At 46.0% G+C, this 17,412-nt stretch overlaps 1 protein-coding gene across 1 annotated transcript in view; it reads left to right on the forward strand.

Annotated features, from left to right (window-relative positions):
- RHPN2 (rhophilin Rho GTPase binding protein 2) overlaps nucleotides 1-11,299 on the forward strand; it is an 87,291-nt gene extending 75,992 nt beyond the window's left edge. The window contains exons 11-15 of the mRNA XM_040329450.1: nucleotides 3,318-3,512; nucleotides 4,929-5,005; nucleotides 5,789-5,935; nucleotides 8,145-8,300; nucleotides 10,627-11,299. Of these exons, the coding sequence (XP_040185384.1) occupies nucleotides 3,318-3,512; nucleotides 4,929-5,005; nucleotides 5,789-5,935; nucleotides 8,145-8,300; nucleotides 10,627-10,884 (833 nt within the window). The 3' untranslated portion in view covers nucleotides 10,885-11,299. The remainder of the gene's footprint in view (nucleotides 1-3,317; nucleotides 3,513-4,928; nucleotides 5,006-5,788; nucleotides 5,936-8,144; nucleotides 8,301-10,626) is intronic.
- The last annotated feature ends 6,113 nt before the right edge of the window (nucleotides 11,300-17,412 follow it).

The following is a 17,412-nucleotide window of genomic DNA, read 5'->3' on the forward strand; positions in this document are numbered from 1 at the left end:
ACTTAAACCTAGCTAAGATACGACAGCCTGCGCCGTCGTATCTTAGGGTGCAATATTTACGCTGGCCGCTAGGTGGCGCTTCCGTTGAGTTTGACGTAGAATATGTAAATGCTAGGCATGTGCAAAAGGGAAAATTTTGTTTCGTTTTAATTCGTTATTTAATTAATTTCGTTAAGTTAGGTTCGTTACATGTGTTAAATTCGTTTTCGGAACTCGTTCGTTTTCGACCGAATTTCGAAAAATCCGGTCGAATTTGAAAATATTTAGACCGTTTTCGAAATTCGTTCGTTTTCGACCGAATTTCGAAAAATCCGGTCGAATTCGAAAGTATTTCGACTGGATTCGACAACAAATAGTCTCTTTTCGAATATAATTTCGAAATTCGATCGGAATTCGAAAAAAAAAAAAAAAAAATTTGAATTCCGATCGAATTTCGTCCGCGGGTTTTCGATTCGGAATCGAAAACGTTCGTTCGGATTCGGTAAATTCATTAAAATTGCAATTCGGGAATTCGTATGCATCCGAATGTCGAAATAATGAAAAATTCGTCCGAATTTCGATTCGGAACGAAACGAAATGCACATGCCTAGTAAATGCCTAGATACGCCGATTCACGAACGTACGTGCGCCCGTCGCAGTAAAGATACGCCGTTTACGTAAGGCGTTTTCCGGCGTGAAGTTATTCCATCAAATAGCTGGCCTAGTCAATGTTAAGTATGGCCGTCGTTCCCGCGTCGTTTGCGTAAGTTGTCCGTGAATAGGGCTGGACGTAATTTACGTTCACGTCGAAACCAATACGTCCTTGCGGCGTACTTTGGAGCAATGCACACTGGGATATGTCCACGGACGGCGCATGTGTAAAAAACGTCAATCACGTCGGGTCACCCTCCATTAACTTAAAACCTCATCCTCATTTGAATTAGGTGCGCTTACGCCGGCCCCATTTACGCTACGCCGCCGTAAGTTAGGAGGCAAGTACTTTGTGAATACAGTACTTGCCTCTCTGACTTAAGGCGGCGTAGCGTAAATACGATACGCTACGCCGCCTTAAAGATGCGACGCCCCTACCTGAATCTGGCTAAAAGTCTATAGCAGGCTGCTGCTGGGGCTGAACGCTGTACAGAGTGTTACCCACCATAGGTGTGCCTGGTGTGCCCCTGCACTCCCAACTTCCTTCCTCTTCTCTCCCAAAGGCTGCTGCTGCTGCTGTCACACACTAGAGAAGTTTTAAAAGGAGTGGGGGAAGGAGTCGATAAATATATCATTTACCGGCCCCTTCCTTTTGTGAATGAACACAGTAAGTGATCGGTACCATTTGCTTGAGCTTTGGAGTGCACACCCTAATGCAGGGGTCTCCAAACTGCGGCCCGGGGGCCAGATGTGGCCCTTTGCTTGCTTTTACCTGGCCCTTGGGGCATTATTACCCTCACTGTCAGCAACCAATGATGGGTCACTATTCCTCCCACTGATACCAATGATGGGGCACTATTCCTCCCACTGATACCAATGATGGGTCACTATTCCTCCCACTGATACCAATGATGGGTCACTATTCCTCCCACTGATACCAATGATGGGACACTATTCCTCCCACTGATACCAATGATGGGTCACTATTCCTCCCACTGATACCAATGATGGGGCACTATTCCTCCAACTGATATCAATGATGGGACACTATTCCTCCCATTGATATCAATGATGGCACTATTCCTCCCATTGATACCAACGATAGGGCATTATTAATATCATTGATACCAAGCGCCAGAGCCGTTCGTAGATACTTGGAAAAAACTTGGAAACGCGCCATTCTGAGGTTTTCTGAGTTCAGCCGAGCTGCCCGAAGCTTTTGGAACCGCTTTTGGAACCGCTGAACTCCAATTGCGTTCCAAATAAGAAATGATGTTGCTTATGTGCCAACAAGGGGCATGCTGTTCTGCATATCAATCAATAAAAAGTGTTAAAAAAAAAAAAAGAGGCATTCTAATAGGAGGGGAGAGCTGACAGAGAGAAGAGCTCATCAGTCTGCTGCTTCTCTTTTCACTATCCAATCACGGGCTGGGTAAGGGACATAGGGCCCAGATCCACGTACCTTGGCGCATCTATACGTCTGGCGTGGCGTATCTCGGATAACTTGCAGCGTATTTTCCGTATCCTCAAAGAATTTGCGCCGTAAGTTACGGCGGCGTAGTGTAACTGTGTCGGCGTAAAGGGCGCGCAATTCAAATGGATGAGATGGGGGCGTGTTTTATGGTAATTCCTATTGACCCCACGTAATCAATGTTTTTTTTTTTTCAACGGCACATGCGCCGTCCGTGGGGGTATCCCAGTGCGCATGCTCGAAATTATGGTAATTCCTATTGACCCCACGTAATCAACGCTTTTTTTTTTATAACCGCGCATGCGCCGTCCGTGGGGGTATCCCAGTGCGCATGCTCGAAATTAACCCGCAACAAGCCAATGCTTTTGACGTGAACGTAATTCTACGCAAAGCCCTATTCGCGAACGTTTTACGCAAACGACGTACACGACGGAAAATTCGACGCTTAACATTGGCTACGCCTCATATAGCAGGGGTAACTTTACGCCAATAAAAGCCTTACGGAAACAACGTAAAAATGCGCCGGACGTACGTTTTGTGGATTGGCGTATCTAGCTAATTTGCATACTCGACGCGGAAAATCGACGGAAGCGCCACCTAGCGGCCAGCCTAAATATGAGCACCTTAGATCCGACGGCGTACTAAGACGTACGCCAGTCGGATCTAGCCCAGCTTCAGGCGTATCTTGTTTTGTGGATACAAAACAAAGATACGCCAGAGAAAAATAGAAGTTGCGCGGCGTATCAATAGATACGCCAGCGTAACTGCTTCGTGGATCTGGCCCAAGACCTGTAAGCGTTACTGAGCTGTAGCAGAGCAAAAATCGGGGCTCCTGACTGTGTGGCAGAGCTGTGTAAATCTCAGGACTGGGTGGACAACAATACAAAATTGTTTTGGCTGGCGTGATGTCTCGTCATTGGCCAGATGATGGTGTTCTGTCATCGATCCGTACAGCCATCGCACAATGTTGCCTTGGCCGCACCCAGTCCACAGGACATAACTAACATTCCTGTGCGCTCCGTCACAATGAGAGCGGCTCGGCTAAAATGACATCGCAGAGCGCCAGCCATCACGCAAAGTCCATGAGAAAATAAAAACCTATTGTTTACAGACACGTACCCCCCCCCCCCCCCCCCCCCCCCCCCCTGTGTACATCCGACTCGTTCCGGCGTTTCATTGTTGTCACTGTTTTTTTTTTTTCCTGCCACCGTCTTAGGAAAGGCGCATCTGTCCAAAGCGCTCGTGTGCCACGAAGAAGCCCGCCGACTCGCCAACCTGTGCAGCCAGCTGAAGCAGATCGACGTCCTGCAGGACATACTTTCCGCTTTCCACAAGAGGGCGCTGCTGAAATTCACCCAGCACCAGAAGGAAGATGACTTTATGAGTTTACTGGTGGCCCAAGAAATTCTCGGTAAGTACGGGGCGATCGCCGATCAGGTCGACGCCGTGATCGGTTTATGGTGCATCTGAAAACGCTATTTATTATATGCACAAGTGTAACTAAGTAACCTTTAAAGAAAATGCATGACATGGGTTATTCAATAAGGTGTAAGCTTTATTTTCTTTGTGATGATTCCCCCCCCCCCCCCCCCCCCAATCAGAATTAGGTCCCTTTCACAAGGGGCGGATCCCGTTAATCCCCACACTGTGCAGGGACCGCCCTGTCTTTTCTCCGCTCTCCCCTATGGGGGGGATCGGATGAACACGGACCGTCTGTCCGTGTTCACCCGATCCGTCAGACAGATGGAAAAGTAGGTTTTTCCTCCATCACACTTTGGCGGATCGGAGCAGGTCGGATGTCAGCGGGCATGTCACCGCTGACATCTGCGGCTCCATAGAGGAGCACGGAGCGCCCGTTCAGGTCCGCCAAAAACGGGCCGCCCGTGTGAAAGAGCCCTTAACCACTTAAGGACCGAGCCTCTTTCTGAGATTTGGTGTTTACAAGTTAACTTTTTTTTTTTTTGCTAGAAAATTACTTGGAACCCCCAAACATTATACAGTTTTTTTTCTAACACCCTAGAGACTAAAATGTCTTTTCAATACTTTGTCATACCGTATTCGCGCAGCGGTCTTACAAGCGCACTTTTTTTTTTGGAAAAAATACACTTTGTTGAATAAAAAAATAAGACAACAGTAAAGTTAGCCCAATTTATTTTTATATTGTGAAGGATAATGTTACGTTGAGTAAATTGACACTCAACATGTCACGCTTCAAAATTGCGCCCGCTCGTGGAATGGCGACAAACTTTTACCCTTAAAAATCTCCATAGGCGACGTTTAAAAAATGCTACAGGTTGCATGTTTTAAGTTACAGAGGAGGTCTAAAGCTATAATTATTGCTCTCGCTCTACCGATAGCAGCGATACCTCACATGTGTGGTTTGAATACCGTTTTCATATGCGGGTGTGACTTGCGTATGCCCTTCGCTTCTGCGCGCAAGCTCTGCATGTTTGTTTTTTTCAGATGTGTTATCCATTGAAATCAATAGAAATGCATCTCAACACGCGCTCACCTGCGTTATAACACACTTTCAATGCGATGTTGCGATGCACTTTTGTGTTGAATGTCAACATGCATCATCATTTTCTGTAACTTGCGTTTACGTGCATCATGGCGCTCGTTGATATATGCCTTAGTGCCTTGAGGTGTGTTTTCCATTGACCTCAATGGAAAAAATATCAAAACAAAAATGCAAAAGGTATGAATAAAAACCCCAGACTGTCGCCATCAGTGTGAAATGCTTTATTGATTATACCTGTATATATTCGTGAATTAGCATTAAAGAACATAGAAAAATTGCTGATGTCATTTTCTGCTCCGCCCACAGGTAAGACGGACTACAAGGCTGAAATCATCACGCCTCCGATCACCAGAGTAAAGGTCATCGACCTCTTTCAGCGATTGGTATGTAGAGCAAAAATACCAGTATTTTATTGAAAAATCTTAAAATTTTATATATATATATATATATAATCTCATTTTTAATCTTTTATGATTAATAAATTAATACAATAAAAAATTATTTAATAACAGGAAAATTGTGTGTGTGTGTGTGTGTGTGTGTGTGTGTGTGTGTGTGTATATATATATATATATATATATATATATATAATATATTAGTAAAACCTTGGTTTGCGAGCGTAATTCGTTACAGAAATATGCTTGTAATCCAAAGCACTTGTATATCAAAGCATTTTTTTTTTTACAGGGTATGAAAGAGAAGAGAGGCGCCTCTAAGTGTAGCAATAAGTTGCTAAATGTTGTACCTTCATTAAAGGTAACCATATTGTTACACTTAGAGGCTCCTCTCTCCTCTACTCAGTTGTGACATGACGCTGCTCTTATATCAAGACATCGCTTGTATATCAAGGCAAAATGTATTAAAACATTTTTGCTTGTCTTGCAAAACGCTCTCAAACCAAGTCACTCTCAAACCAAGGTTTTACTGTATCATAATTTTATAAATTACACACGGTATAGATAGATCAACTTTCTGTAGTTATCTTCTTAATGTATTATTAATATTTTTTATTAGTAGTAGTAATTAAATTACTAGAAAATGGTAATTGTTTGATACACAGAGCTTTATTAAACCAACCAGTTTGCCTTTATATTTAAGGGGTTACGTTTCTTTATTTCAATTATTTTACCAAGGGCCAAATCAATAATATGTTTTTTTTTTTTTAGGGTCCTTTGTCTGTATTTTCTGCAAAGCAAAGGTGGACGGCCCCAAGGAAAGTCTGCTTGACTCTTGAGGATGGTGATTTGGGCTTTGTTTTAAAGGGTGACTGTCCAGTCCAGATAACGTCGCTGGATCCCCTCTGTCCAGCCGCAGTAAGTGCATTTATTTTCCTTCCCTTAAAGCCTCATCCCGGAAAGGAAGAACAATTAAATGTATGTCTCCCCCCCCCCCCCCTCCCCATTCTTATCAGCAGGCTATAATGTTTTTTTTTTTGTCTAGGAGGATGTATTAGAGATTAAACCTAACTACTCCCACAATCCCAAGGCATTCTCCCCACAGGCTCTGGTAGTGTGGACCAGTTGGCTCCATTGGTTGTATAGCTGCCCCTGTATTGTCACAGTTTGCTGCCTATCGTACAATGCTCCGGAAGTCACGTGGCGGCCAACTGCGAATGCGCGATGCGTTCCAAACGCAAATGCGATGCGTTCCAATGGATTCACGGCAGTACACACCAGTGAAACCTCGGTCGGCATCCAGGCTCTTTCCTTAACATCCCCGTGGATTAGAGGATGTTAAAAAAAGAGCCAGGAGGTCGAGCGAGCCGTCCGAGCGGAGCGAGGACGTGAGGCCGACTGGCCACTTTCCTCTTAATCCACGTCGCCCTGAATGGCGGGTTCGCTGGTGTGTACTGTCGTAAATCCATTGGAACGCATCGCACTTGCATTTGGAACGCATCGCGCATGCGCAGTTGGCCGTCACGTGACTTCCGGGGCATTGTACGATAGGCAGCAAACTGTGACACTACACCCCTCTTGCTGACTTCATTACATACAGAATCAGTGGCCACTGATGGTACTGCATGGTACTTCATGACATAGAGGGCCAGTGGTGGCTGGTGGTATAATTTTTTTTTGGGGGGGGGGGAGGGGGCAGCATTCCACTCAAATCCACTTGCCGGTCGCCGGGTCTCTTGCAACCCCCCGGTCAGTCGGGTCTTCCCTCCCAGTCGGTCAGTCAGCAGCCGAGTACTAATTCCCATCTATGGCACGTGCTTCCTCCGGGCGGCGGGTTCACACTGCGTCGTCCTTCCTCGGCTTCGCGGAGGCACGGCTTTCCCTGCATGACGTCTCCTCCCTCCTACTCCTAGGCCAATAGGATCGCTTCTCCTTTCAGCCAATCGGGAAACAAGTCTCAAGATTTTTTTTTTTTTTTTTTTTAAAGTTGCCCGTCTTTTAAATTTTTTGTTAACTGCGTTACTCGTAAACTGAGGTTCCACTGTATTAAATAACAAACATATTATATTACCGTATTTATCGGCGTATACCGCGCACTTTTTTGCCCTGAAAATCAGGGCAAAATCGTGGGTGCGCGATATACGCCGATACCCACTTTCCCGCGCCGAGTTTGAATATTGCGCCGGCATATACCGAGCGCAGTACACTCGTGTATAGTCGGGCAGGCTCGGCTCCTCTCCTCTCGCGCTCACGTCCTGGACGTACAGGACGTGAGCGCGAGAGTAGCCGAGCCTGCCCGACTATACACGAGTGTACTGCGCTCGGTATATGCCGGCGCAGTATTCAAACTCGGCGCGGGGAGGACGCCGCAGAAGGCCGCCGGACCCGACAGAGGACACCCGAAGCCGCAGACTGACGCCGGACCCAACGAGGCCGCCGATGGACGCCGCGCAAGACACCAAAACTAAGTACAAAATTTTTTTACAGGAATGTCGGGTCCACTTTAGGGGTGTGCGCTATACGCCGGAGCATGCAATACCCCGATAAATACAGTATATAACACATTATATACTTACCTGCTCTATGAAGTTGGTTTTGCACAGAGCAGCCCTGATCCTCCTCCTTCTCTGGTCCCCCACTGGCGCGCTTCAGGCCCCTCCTTCCTGCCGAGTGCCCCCACAGGTTGTCCCTGTTCAGACATGGAGCCGTGGCTCGGCCCCACCCCCTCTCACTCCTCATTGGCCAGTGGCACATGCTGCTGTCTCAGCCAATTAGGAGGGAGAGTCCCGGAACAGCCGCGGCTCTTGCACAACATCGCTGGATCGAGATGGGGCTCGGGTGAGTATTTGGGGGCTGCTGCACTGAGAAATAAACCTTATGCCTTTTTAGAAACAATTTAAGTAATGACAGCATTATTGCCAAATAAGCAGGCCCTTAGCAGAAATTTAAAAATGTCTCTGCTCCATAAGGGGGTACACAGGGGTGAGAGCTGAAGTGGTTACATGATGGATATTTTTATTATTATGCTTTGTTGTGTTGGAAGGACTGACCCTTGACTTTTTCTCGGTAGCACAGGAGATATGAAGGTCGTCTATGAACCGGGACTCTCATTGTATTTGTATTGCAGGGTGTGGGTGTGAAGGAAGGCGATTACATTGTAGCAGTGGAAGACCGGGACTGCAAGTGGTGCTCCATAAACGAGGTTATGGACATGCTAAGAGGAATCGGGGAAGAAGGGAAGGAGATCAAAGTGACCAGCATTCAGGACCAGACGTCCAGCATGGTACGAGTCAACCATTACAGCCACATGATCTGCTACAGCAACAATAGATCCCCCCCCAGAAACAATAGACCCCTCCCTCCCCCAGCAACAATGAACCACCCACAACTTGATACCCCCCAGCAACAATAGACCTGCCCGCAGACCACATGAATAGACTTTCCAGCAACAATAAAACCCCCCTGCAAAAATAGATCCCAAGTGGCAACAACAGATTTCCCCGCAGCCAGCAACAATAGACACTTCTCTAAACAGTAGATCCCTCCCAGCAACAACTGACCCCCAAGCAATATAAGACCCCCCAGCAACAATAGCCCCCCCCCCCAGCATCCATAGATTCCCCCAGCAACAATGAACCACACACAACATAATACCCCCCAGCAACAATAGACCTCCCCGCAGACAACATGAATAGACTTTCCAGCAACCATAAAACCCCCCCTGCAAAAATAGATCCCAAGTGGCAACAACAGATTTCCCTGCAGCCAGAACAATAGACACTTCTCTAAACAGTAGATCCCTCCCAGCAATATAAGAGCCCCCAGCAACAATAGCCCCCCCCCCCCAGCATCCATAGATTCCCCCAGCAACAATGAACCACCCACAACATAATACCCCCCAGCAACAATAGATCTCCCCGCAGACAACATTTAATAAATTCTCCAGAAGGCAGCTGCAAGAGACCCCTCCCTTAACCACTTAAGACCCAGACCAATATGCAGGTAAAAGACCAGGCCCCTTTTTGCGATTCGGCACTGCGTCGCTTTAACTGACAATTGGCGACCTTTTTTCTCCACAAATAGAGCTTTCTTTTGGTGGTATTTGATCACCTCTGCGGTTTTTATTTTTTTGCGCTATAAACAAAAATAGAGCGACAATTTTGAAAAAAAAAAATTGTTTTTGCTATAATAAATATCCCCCAAAAATATATTACATTTTTTTTCCCTCAGTTTAGGCCGATACGTATTCTTCTACATATTTTTGGTAAAAAAAAAAAATCGCAAAAAGCGTTTATCGATTGGTTTGCGCAAAATTTATAGCATTTACAAAATAACGGATCGTTTTATTGCATTTTTATAAAAAAAACATTTTTACTACTAATGGCGGCGATCATCGATTTTTTTTTTCGTGACTGCGACATTATGGCGGACACTTTGGACAATTTTGACACATTTTCACAGCAAAAAATGCTATAAAAATGCACCGATTACTGTGAAAATGACAATTTCAGTTTGGGAGTTAACCACTAGGGGGGTGCTGATGGGGTTAAGTGTGACCTCATGTGTGTTTCTAACTGTGGGGGGGGCGGGGCTGGACGCATGACGTCATTTATCGCCTTTCCCTATATCGGGGGAACAGATGATCAATGACAGCGCCACAGTGAAGAACAGGGAAGGTGTGTTTTACACACACCTCTCCCCGTTCTTCAGCTCCAGGGACCTATCGCGGGACTCCAGCGGCGATCGGGTCCCGCGGCCACGGAGCTCCGGGTCGCAGGCGCGTGGCCGCGACCCACAGCTGGGCATTTAACAATCACGTACAGGTACGTGATTGTGCCCAGACATGCCCTTCTGCCGACGTACATCGGCATTAGGCGGTCCTTAAGTGGTTAAAAGTGGATCCCCCCTTCCAGCATCAACTGACCCCCTAGCAATATAAAACCCCCCACCAACAATATATCCCCCATGCAGCAACAACAGACCTCCCCAGCAACAACAGACCACCCCCCCCACACTCCTCCGGACATAGCTGATCACAGATCAGGGTAAAGAGCCAATCAACGGCTCTTTACCCTGTGATCAGCTGTATCTAATCACAGCTGATCACGATGTAAACACAAACCGGTTATCGGCATTCCTTTCATCACACTGACGAGAGAGGAGAGACAATAACCAGCTTGTGTGAAAGGGACATCTACACTTATAATCAGTGCAGTCCCAACAGTGCCAATCAATGCAGCCTCATCAGCGCACATCAGAAGAGGAGAAAAAATACCTGTTTTAAAAATGTTTTTTTTTTTTTTTTTTTTTAACTTTCAGGGTTTTTTCATTTATTTAGCAAAAAATTAAAAACCAAGTGGTGAATAAATGCCACCAAAAGAAAGCTCTATCTGTGTGGGAAAAAAAAACAATAAAAAGGTAATTTGAGTACAGTGTCGCATGACCGCGCAATTGTCATTTAAAGTGTGACGTGCTGAAAGCTAAAAATTGGCCTGGGCAGGAAGGGGGGGGTAAAGGTGCCCAGTAGGCGGGTGTCTAAGGCCTTACAGATAATATATGCACTGATCTCTAACAGACTGCGTTTCCTCCCCCTTTTTTTCCCCCCGCAGCACAACAAAAGCGCCACCTACTCCGCCGGAATGCAGAAGACGTACTCCTTGGTCTGCCTCAACATGGACGACGACAAAAGCGCCAAGACGCAAAAGGCGACGAAGAAGCTCTCCTTCCTCAGCTGGGGCTTCAGGAACAACCGCCAGAAAGCGGCCAGCACCATCTGCCTCCCGACCGCCAGCGGGGGAAAACCCGATTCCAGCAAATTGTTCCTTTCGCCGTACAACACCTTGGCGTCTGACAGCGCCATGTACTGATGGCGCCAGCGGATGGAACTTCTTTTTCATTGGAACGCCGATTACTGTGACAATCCCAGGAAGCCGATGCAGCCGTGACAATTCTCCTTTCTTCTACGTAGGAATAAGCTGCTTCCTGTCTGCATTGGGGAACGTGCCTCCGGACTTCACAAAGTGAAAAAAAAAAAGGGGAGGGGCCGCCTTAAAAATAGTGAATTAAAGGGGAGGAGTCTGTGTTTTGCTCAGCTCCCTCCCTTGGAGCTCTCTTGCCTTTTCCAGCAGTGAAAAAGGAGGCACAGATGGACTGGAAAAATAGAGGTTTATTAGGAGGATTGTGCCTACTAGGAGATCTTTTATATGGTTATTATTTGTGTAACTTAGAGTGTTATTTTAAATCTGAAATGGGGAAAAAAAAAAACATATTTTATTCTTTTAATTTGCAAAGTTTAACTTCAAGGGCTGCTTCACATAAGGGCTGGATTAAAGAGTACCTGCCCAGCGACACATTGAGGGCCAGATTCTCGTACATCCGCGCAATTTTGTGCGGGCGTAACGTATCTGATTTACGTTACGCCTCCGCAACTTAGACGGGCAAGTGCTGTATTCTCAAAGCACTTGCTCCGTAAGTTGCGGCGGCGTAGCGTAAATCGCCCGCCTAATTCAAATTTGGATCGGGGGGGCGTGTTTTATGTAAATCTACTGTAACCCGACGTGATTGACGGTTTTCCCGAACGGCACATGCGCCGTCCGTGTACATATCACAGTGTGCATTGCTCCAAAGTACGCCGCAAGGACGTCATTGGTTTCGACGTGAACGTAAATGACGTCCAGCCCCATTCACGGACGGAGGGGGTGTATGAAATGGCATGCGAGAATGGGGGCCAAAATCGAATGTTTTTAGGCTATTTTCTCCCCAGAATGAATGTTCTTCCTTCATACAGAATAGAGAAAATCTGGGAAATACTGCATTATGGCCACTAGATGGACCTGGAGAAGATATGTTCCCCACGACTAAGCTTAGGGGGGCGGAGTGAAACACGTTAGGGAAGTATGTAGGAAGGCTGTCAGCTCCATCTAGTGGTCATAGTGCAGTATTTTCCCAAAGCACTCTCTATTTTTGGGGGGCGGAGTGAAACACGTTGGGGCGTGGCCTAGTTGGGGTCCAGGCTAAGGTTGACACTCAATCCATCTCTGTAGGACAACATAGATGTGCGACTTCCAGGGGTTTCTCCTCTCTCCTGGAGAAAATATGTACTAGGGCCATCAGCTCCATCTAGTGGCCATAGTGCAGTATTTTCCCAAAGCACTCTCTATTTTTTGGGGGGCGGAGTGAAACACGTTGGGGCGTGGCCTAGTTGGGGTCCAGGCTAAGGTTGACACTCAATCCAGCTCTGTAGGACAACATAGATGTGCGGCTTCCAGGGGTTTCGCCTCTTTCCTGGAGAAAATATGTACTAGGGCCGTTGGCTCCATCCAGTGGTCATAGTGCAGTATTTTCCAAAAGCACTACATTTTTGGGGTAAATTGATACTATTCCACCTTGAGAGGAAATCATCTAATAACAGTCACTTTTGCATGTGAGAATGGGGGCAAAATTATATGTTTTTGGGCTATTTTCTCCCCATAATATTATTCCTTCATACAGAATAGGGGAAATGCTGCATTATGGCCACTAGATGGATCAGAAGAAAATATGTTCCCCACGACTAAGCTTAGGGGGCGGAGTGAAACACGTTGGGGCGTGGCCTGGTTGGAGTCTAGGCTGAGGTTGCCACTCTATCTATCTATCTCTGTAGGACAACATGGATGTGCAATTTCCAGGGGTTTCTCCTCTTGGAGAAAATATGTAGGAAGACTGTCGGCTCCATCTAGTGGTCATAGTGCAGTATTTTCCCAAAGCACTCTATTTTTTGGGGGGCGGAGTGAAACACGTTGGGGCATGGCCTGGTTGAGTCCAGGCTGAGGTTGCCACTCTATTTTTTTTTTCTCCCAAAAATGGCAAAAAATAACCTTGGGGGGGGGGGGGGTTATAAATATTCCATACTTTTATTAAAGTGTTACTAAACCCAGGACCCTGCAGTCACTATATCTGATCTCCCACAGTACCCAGAACATGGAAATGCAATTATTTTCGTAAATATAAACGGCTAAATACTTTTTTTTTTCATCAGCAGTATATAACACTCTTGTGACTTCTATCAGTGTCTGGTTATAGTTTGTAGGAGGCGTTTTTAGTCTCCTCTGAATGTCCTATATGGCTGCGGGACCCCTGACCCTCTGTCTGGACAGTGCTGATCACATGCACCCTCCCAAGAAAAAAAAAAACACCCTCTAGCAATACACACCAAACTGAGCATGTGCAGAGTGACTCCAAAGGCTCTGTCTTATCAGGAGATAGATTGGGGACAGCAGAAGGGGAGGATCAGAGAAGACAGGATCAAACAGGCTTTTTACACAATGTGGATGATTAACCCCATAGGTTCCACAATGATTATAACAAGCATGCTTTCCTGCAGATACAGACTGATTTTACTGTTGTGGGTTTAGTAATACTTTAAGTTTATTTATATATATATGTGTATGTATGTTTAACCAGTGCTGATCCTAACCTCCCTGGGGCCCTAAGCAAAATGACATGGCACATTAAAAATGAGAAGCAAGGGGTGCTGACTTCTTATCTCTTTTCCCATGCAGCCAGCGAGTTGAGAAGCGGGGTGAGGGGGCGAAAATGACTTCTCACCAGGCGGGGCCTCTAGTTTATTTGGGGGGCCCTTCGCAGCTTTGCGGGGCCCTAATCGGCTTGCATAGTGAGCCTATAGGGCGGATCGGCCCTGAGTTTAACCTGTGAGCCTGTTGGGGAAAGTCAGAGCTCTGCTCATGTCAGACAACAGAAATACAGTGGAACCTTGGTTTACGAGTAACGCGGTTAACGAGCGTATTGAATAATGAGCAACTTTTTTTTTTAATCCTGACTTGTTTTGCGAATGTTGTCTTACAAAACAAGCAGAATTCAAGCTAATGGGGTGTGCAGTACCGCATTTGGCCAGAGGTGCAGGGGGTGCCGGTGACACTCGGAATGGTTCGGAGCCATTTAAAAATACTCTGAACCTTTTACGAGATCAGCCAAGCTGTCCGAGTATTTCCAAGGCTCTCCGGCGCCCCCCACCTCTGGCCACATGCGGTATTGCAATGCCATAGAGGTCGATGCGGAACGAATTATCTCCTTTTTTCATTGACTTCTATGGGGAAATTCACTTCGCTTTGCTAGTGCTTTGGATTACAAGCATTCTCCTGGAACGGATTTTGCTTGTAATCCAAGGTTCCACTATAATATCAGATTTGATATTGATTGTTATGCAGATTCAGTAGGCTTTTTACAGCGTTTCTGGGGCCAAGTGCAACTTGTCACATGATTGCTGTGAAGCCTCCCACTATGGGGACTGGAGGTGGAGCATGAACTGGGTAACGCTGTCGGGTCTATTTTTTAGATAGTGGGGGTCTCTAGCGTCCAGTAAGACTGAATACAATGGGCACCCATTGGCTTAGTGGACATCACGTCTGCCACGCAGAACTGGTTCCTTGGTTCAAGTCCTGATCAGGGCACTATCTGCATGGAGTTTGCGATTTGCTCGCACAATCCGAAGACGTTGGCTAGAATTGGCCCCAGTATGATATTCTATTGAGCCTACCCAAGCTGGCCCCAACAAGCACCTTGAATCCCTAGAAACAAAAATGCTATAATAATAATAAAAAAAAAAAAGACGAATCTTTGAGCAGGAATCTTGTGCCCTCTGGGTGAAACCAGCCCTTATGTGACCAAGTCTGTAACGACTCCCGCTTTTAAAAACTGTTTTATTACATTTTTGTTTTTACTTTTGCATTTTAAAAGTCAATGAATTATAAAAAAGGCTTCAAAAGCGCTGAAGCATCCAAGATTACTGCAGTGGAACAACACTGCCCCCTGCTGGCTAGAAGCATGTACTGCACATTCTGCAAAATGACATAAGAAACCGATTACAGGACCTAAATCAGTAGGAACTATTTTTTTTTTAATAATTTTTTTGATTTAACATACTCAGGCATTCAGTTTAAGCTTGGACCAAAGACGACGCCATGAGAAGGGACACAGGTGTGGACGGATACATCCTCATATTTCTCTGTATGCTGCTATAGATGTTGTTGTTACTGCTAATGACTGCGATGTAGGTCTGTGTGGCGGTGAGCCCATAACAAAGCTGTAGGATTTGGACCACTATGTTGTGCAATGCTGAACTTGTTTTCATGATTTTTACAAATGTTGTATATTTATGTGTTGTTTATATGGTGTTATTGTAAAACAGGGGTAGCCAACTAAGGCTATCTGCCCCCCCCCCCCCCCCCCCGGACGGATTGTTGCTGTATGGATCTTCTCTACAACTACAAGGAACTATTACAGACAGAAATATGGACTCCTTTCTTTGCAATAGTCATTACTGTATAGATGGGGTGGACTTATTGCATGAGCTTCTGACAAAGGATACCCAAGATGCCGCTGGCTTCTGCGCCATAGTAGAAAACTATGGGTTTCATTAACTAAAGGCAATGCTTTATTGGCTACATGGTAGACCAGGGATATACAATTGGCAGACCTCCAGCTGTTGCAGAACTACAAGTCCCATGAGGCATAGCAAGACTGACAGCCACAAGCATGACACCCAGAGGCAGAGGCATGATGGGACTTGTAGTTTTGCAACAGCTGGAGGTCCGCTAATTGCATATCCCTTCGGTAGACTATAACAGTAACATGCAGGGCCGATCCTAGGGTCACATGCTCCTGGGTGCAGAAATATTTCTGGTGCCCCCACATGGGTGTGGTCATTTTACTAACCCCTTACCTGTATAAATGTTTCTATGGCACAGCTGCAGAGATGCTCCCCCACAAAGTCTTCATTACCCTGGGATCCTTACATGATCTCTTAACAATAAACAAAATGCAGAAAGAGGAGCAGAGTACTTTATTGGGACCTGGAGGGGGGCTTCTGCTAGAAAGAGCCCCCAGACATGATACAGGAGATGGTCAGAGACTGCAGACATAGTACAGGAGATGGTCAGAGACTGCAGACATGATACAGGAGACGGTCAGAGACTGCAGACATAGTACAGGAGATGGTCAGAGACTGCAGACTTAGTACAGGAGATGGTCAGAGACTGCAGACTTAGTACAGGAGATGGTCAGAGACTGCAGACTTAGTACAGGAGATGGTCAGAGACTGCAGACATAATACAGGAGATGATCAGAGACTGCAGACTTAGTACAGAAGATGGTAAGAGACTGTAGACATAATACAGGAGATGGTCAGAGACTGCAGACATAATACAGGAGATGGTCATAGACTGCAGACATAGTACAGGAGATGGTCAGAGACACATCAGTTCTGGACGGACACACACCTATGCTCAGAACCCTAGTTCTGAACGGACACAAACAAGGAGAGAAGAACTCTGCCACTTTGGCGCCCCCACCTTTGCAGGCGCCTGGGTGCAAAGCACCCTGCCTAGGATCGGCCCTGCTAGCATGTTTCGACTGAAGCCTTCAAGCAAGTCTTTTGGCTGAAACTCGTTGGCTTGTTTCTGCTGTATCATCCATTGCATCAATACTTTATTGGCTACATGGCAGGATACAGCAGACACAAGCCAACGCGTTTCAGCCAAATCCAATTTTACCGATGCTCCTCCCACACCAACTTCCCAGCCTTATGAACAGGAAGTTCAGGGGGAGGGGCTGTGACAGCAACTGCTTTCCTTAGGATATCCTACAGAAGCAACAGAGACTAAATATTTAACAGACCCCTCGGGGGCCCTTGCCAGGAGAGGAGAAAAAAAAGAAGTAAAGAAGCAAAATGTAGATATTTTCTTACCTACAGATCGTTCTGTTGATATGTGTTTTAGGTTTATATAAGTCTGTATATATTTAAAATGTATTTAAGGTTAAATATGTATAATAATGGGAGTTTATGGTGGAGATATAGGAAAGCCTGTTTTCAGCTTATTGAATACAGAAGAGTACATGCAGATATTCTTTAATAGGAGCGATATCTGCAGAATAAAATATCCCTGTTGATAATAAAGAGATTATCAGTTGTGATTTTATTGTGCAATACATAGATGATGTTTTAGGATTATGTTTTGTCCCCCCCCCCCCAAAGTCATCTCTGCAAGGTGACAGTTAATAGGAACTCTACAAGACTAATAAACATTTCTTATAAAAGAGTTCTGTGTATTTTTATTTTATTGTGGCATGTACTTCTCTTATTTCCATGGTTATGTGCCCAGTCTAGGCATACAGTGTACCAGGTTCTGGACTCACAGGTTTGGTTTAGGGGGTCCCAAGCAGTGGTGTATCCTCAATGGGTGCTATGTGTCCAGGGAGGGATGGGCCCCACTTTGCCCTCATATACTGTACGCATGAAGCTGCCTGCCCTCTATGCTTTCCTCCACCCCCTTGCCGCCCATTGGCTGCTAAGATTGCTGGCAGCTGTGCAGCGCTTTAATGTCTAGGGGCAGGTCCGC

Source organism: Rana temporaria, chromosome 11 (assembly GCF_905171775.1).
Source record: "Rana temporaria chromosome 11, aRanTem1.1, whole genome shotgun sequence".
In the NCBI taxonomy this organism is placed as follows: domain Eukaryota; kingdom Metazoa; phylum Chordata; class Amphibia; order Anura; family Ranidae; genus Rana; species Rana temporaria.